Consider the following 7,906-nt stretch of genomic DNA (forward strand, 5'->3'; position numbering starts at 1 on the left):
TGATAAATGGTACCCTGATCTGTGCATCCACAGAAGCATACAGGGCAAGACATTTTAGTGATCCATGGCGATGTAAGATGCCATCAGCACATAACTTTATAAGAATTTTCAGGCGTTATGATGATGGTGAAACTCTTGGAGGTTTAGGTCCAAATGTCACTCCAATCCTGCAGTGGCATGAGACTTCCTATTTCCTCTTTTCTCTTTCAGCATATAGTACAGTTTGTTAGCTTGTGTAGTGGTGGTCAGGGATAGGTATAGTTGTAAAATAGGGTCACGCTTGTGGTATCAGATACATTTAAAATGAGTGAAAAGTTGTAGGTTAGTTTTGGTTTTGATTATAGAAGATATCTACATTTTCAGCTGGTTGTATCTGAACACTTCACCTGCCAAGGAGTCATACCACTCCCAAAGGGATGGGAAAGATGTAACAGAGTCACCCGATAGAATAGATATCAGTATGGTAAGGTCCTTGGCATCCCGCTACCTGCAAGCAAATGAACTGTCACATGCTGGTGGGAAAAGTGGACACCCCAACAGGCCGATAAGTGGTAGGTGAGGTTGGTGGGGTGCCAACTCGAGTCCCAAATTTTTAAGGAATCTGGGAGCACTGGCATGGGGTGGCAATGCTTGAGGGACCCATAATAAAGAAGTAATGTGAGTCAGGTAACTGTCAGCTAGATCAAGAAGGACCCATACAGAGATCAATTTCAATGTAGTGTCTCTACAACAGTCGGCTGTCTGCAAAAGATCTCTTGCTGCTGATTACTTGGCAATGTCAGCATTCATTTAAAAGGTAGAAGCCATTTTTGCATGTCTGGTTTTATGCCTTAAACAAATAAAGAAAATCTAAACTGGATCCAGAACCATGTGCAAACACAATTTTATACTGTTCGTGACAAAGGGCTGGTGGAAGCCTTGGCTGTGCACCAGTGTTCAGTGGAACTGCATTGGAGGAAGGAGGTAGAGCACCAAAGACTTAACTGAAAAATAAAATATGAATAGACTAATTGAAATGTAGATAATGTACACAATGTTCCAAAGCTATGTATAAAATGTGTCATCTCCATCTTAAAGCAGTCCTTTGGCACTCAGTAGAAGACCTGGAGCATGTGCTGTGAGTACCAAGGTCTAGCAATGCCCCTGAGTTAGGGTTTAGATGGACTTTAATATTCCTTTTATTCTGTGATCCTTGGGGCTTGAACTTTTTTAGTGTTGGTACCATAGAAAACATATAGCAAAAGCAGAAAATATTGGAGATATTGTCCTAATGTTAGTTGTGGTATTTTGTAATTTGCCATCACTATCACATTTCTAAACTCCCAGCATACACTATCCTGTTATAAAATCAGCATCATAATCAGAATACATACTAGAGTTGTTTTTGATAATACAATCAAAACTTACTTGTAAAAATCCCTTTTATGTAGTGAGTGCTGCCTTCTGTCTGCCCATCACTTTCAACAACTTCCTGGAATCATAATGTGCTTAGCGTCTATTTCCCTGCTGTTTGATGTGATGCCATCACGATTTCTCAAGACTACATATCCCATCATGCATTGATTCCTGCTAACAGTGATGATGTTACATTGCTTAGACATTGAGTTGTAGTTCAGAAGGCAGGCTTATCTTCAATAAGTACATTACAACTATCTAGATCGATATCGCTATTAGGAGTGGAATAGAACTTAGGGAAATTTAATATAGAAATACATATTTATTTTTAGTTTTTGACCATAGATATCCTTTAATGGAGCTTGGAACACCTGTAGCTGCCAAAAAGTGGTATATGTGTTTCATTCACCATGATCATAAGGTGGTAAAATCCTGCTAGGTATAGGATTATCATCATTGCATCATAAATCCAAGTATTGGGTTACTCCCAGCAGTGAATGTGCCAGCAGAAAGGCTTTGTGTCTCTGTCCTAGACGTGTAACAGATGCATAATCAGGGCACACACACACACACTGCAATTACAGCCACACCACTCATCTGCAATCTTCCCAACACCTCCCCAGGCTGTCAGGAGAGCCTTAGAGGATGGTGAGGTCCAGTGTGTGATCATTGCTGCTGTGTCTTCTCCCCTGTGTTCAGGGCACCTGCTATGGATGCTGAGCGTCTGGAGTGTCTGTCCTGTGTGCAGCCTGTGCTCTCCGCTGCAGAGGAGGAAGACAGCTGGGAGGGATCTGATGAAACTGTGGGTGATCAGGAGGGAAGATCCGAACCCCAACATCTACAGACCCCTCAACTGGGGGACGACAAGGAAGGTACGCTCTATGTGTCATTGACAGCGCACAAATAGCGATGTATGAGGGAGCCCAATCCCTGAACAAGGGACCCTGATCGTGTCATCTGTCATCTCTGAATAGAGATCAGGCTACAGACCGGACAGATCACTCATCTGTATTTATATCTTACACATTTACTTCCATGTAAGAGTGAGCTGATCCCACCAGAGCATGCAAAACCAGATCCCAATCCCTGATCATCTCTGTATAGAGATCGGCCTACAGATCACTCATCTGTATTTATATCTTACTCATTTACTTCCATGTGCGAGTGAGCTGTTCCCACCAGAGCATGCAAAACCGGATCCCGATCCCTGATCATCTGTCATCTCACTCTGTATATAGAGATCGGGCTACAGCCCACACACATCACTCATCTGTATATCTGACTTGCGTCTAAGCATATGCCTTATTTTATGTCTTACATGTATGCTGGAATCTCATTTGGGAATATACAGGATATATGATAATATGAAGCTTCTCAGAGGCAGACATTGCTGGAGCATTGTGTTATATAACGTTTACATACGTCTGACTACCTGTAGATGCGATACTTACAACCCTAGAACAGCACTTAGTATGGAATAATATGCCTGAATGATGATTATAGTATGGGATAATATATATGCCTGACTGACGATCATAGTATTGGAGAATATATATGCCTGAATGATGATTATAGTATGGGATAATATATATACCTGAATGATGATCATAGTATGGGATAATATATATGCCTGAATGATGATCATAGTATGGGATAATATATATACCTGAATGATGATCATAGTATGGGATAATAAATATATTGCAGGGCTGTTTTGTCTCATCACTGACAATATTTACATGTTGTGGTTGTTGATCCAGAGATACGCCTGAAAGCTTTCTTGATGTCAATAATATCAATATACATTATTTCACATATTGGCCACATCCTTCAATACAACACATCACTGGCCATATTTGATAATGGGTGTCATTACTATAGTACTTGGCAAAAGTGAGGCTCAGATTGAAATAGTTTATAACTACTCTGATGTGGCCAGAGAAATAAACTGTATACTATAATGGATGGCTTTCTTATAGTGACACTAAACTCAGGAGTTAAACCTTAAAATGCTTTCAGGTACCTTAACTATTAATAAAAATGTATCTTATTTGTGTATCACTCGGCTGTAGATCCTCCAATCATCTCTGATTTGGTGCTGACTCTGTCCTTTCTTCTGGAGGGTGGCTACTTTTGTTCCCCATGACCCCTGTGTGTGTTGTATAGTAGCCACCTCTCCAAGCTCTCTCCTGTGATGGACTACAATCTCACCTTTAGTTTACTAATTTGTAGTTAAGTTATTGTCCATCACGGGAGTGAGCTTGGAGCAGTGACTACTTTACAACACACACAGGGACCATGGAGAACAAAAGTAGCCACCCTCCAGGAGGAAGGACAGTGTCAGCACCAATTCAGAGATGATTTGAGGCTTCAAAGCTGACTGATGCACAAAGGCTATATTTTTGTTAATAATGAGGGGCAGTGCACACCTAGGCGACAACCCACCGTGCACGATTGCCGCGCGGTCAGCAGTTGCCCAGGTGCACCGATCGCGCTGTGGGTGCCATTATATTCCACGATAAAACAGCCACTCGTCGTATATAGCAGAAAAAAGGTAATTGTGTTCGGAAGCACGGGCGGAATCACGGCAGGAATCTGCCCGGCGCAACTTGGGTGCCATTTGTAAATAATGGCACCCACAGCGCGATCGGTGCACACCTGGGCAATACTTGACCGTGCTCGATTGCAGCGCGGTGGCGTGTCGCCTAGGTGTGCACCGGCCCTTTAGGTACTTGAATGCTTTTCTAGGATTTAACGCCTGAGTTTAGTGTCTCTTTAAGCCTATGCTGTACTAGAGATCCAAAAGAAGAGGGATTGATTCTCCACTGTTGGAACAGGGATCGTAGGGATCACACTGAATGCCAATGCTCCCATTCCGACACCTGAGCATTTCCTCTCCAAGCATCTCCTTCCAGGTGTTACTGCCCACACACTACCCATACACATACTGTAAGATAGATACCGCAGAATTTGTTTGCCGATCTTTTGTGCAAAAAAATGAAATGAAGTTTTATTTGCAGTCTTTTCAGATGCTGATTTTTTACCTCTTTGGATAATTGGAGACTCATGCACACAATAATGGTCATTTCCTGTGCCTGGAATCATTGATTAAATATTTGAAACTGTGATATGTGTGTTTTAAGAATGTACAGTTTCCTTGGTAGTACAAATGTGAGTGCTGTCTTCAGTCTATACATAAAATTGTAAGCACTGTCACCAGTCTCTCTGTGATGCTGTGAGCGCCGTTTTGAGTCTATGTGTGACAACACATGTTGGTGAATGCAAACAATTCATATACATGTCAGAGACATCTACAACCCCAATTCTAAAAAAGTTGTTACGCTGTGTAAAATCTTTATAAAAACAGAATACAATGATTTGCAAATCTCATAAACCCAGATTTTATTCACAATTGAAAATAGAAAACATATCAAATCTTTAAACTGGGAAAATGGACCATTTTGAGAAAAAAAATAAGGTAACAAAAAGTTGGGACAGGCCAACAAAAAGCTGGCAAAGTAAGTGGTACTAACAAGGAAGAGCTGGAAGAACATTTTGCAACTAATTAGGTTAATTGGCAACAGCTGAGTGACATGATTGGGTATAAAAAGTGCATCTGAGAGTCAGAGAGGGGAATTTATCAAAACTGGAGCAGCTGGCAACCAATCATTGGTGCATGGCAACCAATCAGCTTCTATTTTTCATTTTCAAATCTTTACTGAACAAACTGAAGAGAGAAGCTGATTGGTTGTCATGCCCAGCTGCTGCAGATTTTGTCTGCTCCAGTTTTGATAAATCCCCCCCAGAGTGTCTCAAAGTAAAGACGGGCAGAGGCTCACCAATCTGTAAGAAGTTGCATCTAAAAATGGTCAAACAATTTCAGAATAATGTTCCTCAACGTAAAATTGCAAAGACCTGAAATATATAATCATCTACAGTACATAATAGCATTAAAAGAATCAAACAATCTGAAGAGGAGATGCAAACACTGTGACAAACATGGTCCTGTCCCAACTTTTCAGAAGTGTTGCTGCCATCAAATTCAAAATTACCTTATTTTTTTTCTTAAAATAGCAAAGTTTCTCAGTTTAAACATTTGATATGTATGTATTATATCTTCTATCGTGAATAAAATATGGGTTTGTCAGATTTGCAAATAATTGCATTCTTTATTGTTTCGATTTTACACAAAAAAGTGTCCCGACTTTTTTGGAACTAGCGTTGTACATGAATTTATTGTAAGGCCTGTCATGTGCGCAGGTCTGAAGAACGCAATATGGCCAAGTTTCACTGTTTGCCGACAAAACCTTGGGGCCACATTCATCCTATCAACCAATTATGTTGTGTGGCCATGCATAAATGGTTGCTAGGACACTACCTGCCTATGGGCCTCTAGTATCTTAAAGAAGAGCTGTACCCACCAGTGAAATGTCTCTCAAAACAGTAACTTTAAAAGCATACCAACTGCCATGGTTGCCCGTGTGCTTATTTCAGCTCTCAACTGAGCTTTCAAGCCTTTAAACGGCAGGTGTCATAGCTGATTGCATGTGCAGTGCCATGGCGACTGCAATCCAAAAAGTGGTTAAGATGGCACCTTCCTTGGCTGTAAGGATAGAAGGTTGTAGTTCCACTTTGTCAACCTATAATGTTGTGCAGCTGAGCCTGATTATTTGCTAGGACACTGGCAGCCCCTTTCCAGCAGCCAATGACGGTGTGTGGCCGAGTGTCACTGGTTGTTAGGACGCCCGCAGCATTGGGGCTGCCAGCATCCTAGCAACCAACACGGGGGGATAAACTCTTCACTCCTGACACACATTACTCAAGAATGAATGACATTGATTCTTTTTCCTGCCAGGCTCCTTATCCCTGAAACGACAGTATTTCAATTCAAATTTGTTGAAACTAATGCAACAAAATGGAAAAGTGCCGCTATTAGAACTACCTGAATTTGTTGCACAGTAGCATTAGAACTGTTGCACTGCTTTCTTGTATTGCGGCAGGACATCCATAGACAGCAATAACGCCAGAAAAGTGACACAAATGCTATACTGATTTCCCCAATGTGTTTTTGTTTTAGAGTTCACATGTGACCTCAAACCATGTATCCAACCCTTCAAGGCATGGGCTCCTACTGTCTATTCCTGTTTTGGGAAAGAGCACCTCTGGTATGCAGGGTACGAAATTATTATCCAGGAGTCCTTTGAAGGTTACGCAGGAGTGATTTGGCCCGGAGTGAGTACACTTTTTATTTTGTGATTACCACCACTTATGCAGTGTTTATTCATTTTGCTTCATGAATGTTTATGTATGTATTTAGCATATATTGGGACGTATGTAAAAACTATATAAATTGTCCAACACAACCCTTTGTATAAGTTTATTGAATGCTCTGCTCATGAATTCTGTAGACGCTGATTTTATTCAAGGAGGTGAAGGTCAGATGTCAAGTACTACATGATGTAAGGTTGGAAAGTGAAGCTGTTACCCGTAGCATCCATTAAGATGCCTCTGTTTACATTCTACTTTTTACTTGAAAGATGGGAGATGCAAAGTACTTGTTTTGGACAACCCGGCTGCTTTCTACTTTTAAAACTGTGTCTCCTCGGGGATTCAACAGGGATTTCATGTAAGTCACCCATTAAATCCTTGTTGAATCCCCCAGCAGACCCAGTGCACATAGCACTTGGTTCTGTTAAGATCCATGCTGCTCACAAATAGATGAATCTACAGTATAATGTGGTCTGACTGACAGGAACATAGGGGAGAGGGGGCATGGCACGCAGAGGAGAGAAGGCGTGACAGCCACAGAGCACACAGAGCCTGCACAATTCCATTCCCCATCTTTTCTGAAACATTCCAGGAGAGAACATACAGTAGAGGGAATCAATGGGGCTGTGGTGACAGGATACAGGATGCACAGACGAGCCAGATTAGTTCAACTACAGAGTTGGAGGGAGACTCCAGCTACTAAGCTGTCGACTTGTGTTGTTGAGAATGGTGGTGCACGGAGACAAGCGCCATCATTTACAAAAATAGAAACCCACAGCAATACATATGAGCTACTACACTAGTCTCTCTCGTTCATCTGAGCCCAGACCTGCCCACCTGCTATTCTGGAGAGAGAAACCACAGTGTGTTGGTCTGGGTTTGTGTTTTGGTGAATGACGGCGCTTGTCTCCAGTGTGTCGTCCTTCACAACAGAAACCAGCAGCTACTACTCTAGTCTTTTTCACAGAATAGTTGAAGGGTGGCAGTCAAGGCTGGGCTTAGACTTTCTTTTGGTGTACAAAGCAGAAAAATAGAGCAGAGGAGACATAGGGTCCAACCGGCAGATGTTAGAATAGGGAGGGAAAGCTTGCATCTGTGCTGTAGTTCCTCCATAGGAACACCCATTAATTGGGCTCTAGTCTGGGGTGGAGCAACAGCCAAGCTCAAACACAAAAGAAATGTTATGTTATTTGTAAACCACTGCACAGATTTGCACAGGACCAAGTGCTATGTGCACCGCATC

The 7,906-nt window shown here is 41.8% G+C and overlaps 1 protein-coding gene across 1 annotated transcript in view; it reads left to right on the plus strand.

Moving 5' to 3' along the window:
* Window positions 1-2,043: 2,043 nt before the first annotated feature.
* The window catches only part of LOC108804748 (protein-lysine methyltransferase METTL21C-like), an 11,414-nt gene continuing 5,551 nt past the window's right edge, over window positions 2,044-7,906 (plus strand). Inside the window, exons 1-2 of the mRNA XM_018576618.1 lie at window positions 2,044-2,267; window positions 6,473-6,627. Of these exons, the coding sequence (XP_018432120.1) occupies window positions 2,105-2,267; window positions 6,473-6,627 (318 nt within the window). The 5' untranslated portion in view covers window positions 2,044-2,104. The remainder of the gene's footprint in view (window positions 2,268-6,472; window positions 6,628-7,906) is intronic.

This window comes from Nanorana parkeri, unplaced genomic scaffold (genome assembly GCF_000935625.1).
Source record: "Nanorana parkeri isolate BGI_ZX_2015 unplaced genomic scaffold, ASM93562v1 scaffold71, whole genome shotgun sequence".
NCBI classification, from domain to species: Eukaryota; Metazoa; Chordata; class Amphibia; order Anura; family Dicroglossidae; genus Nanorana; species Nanorana parkeri.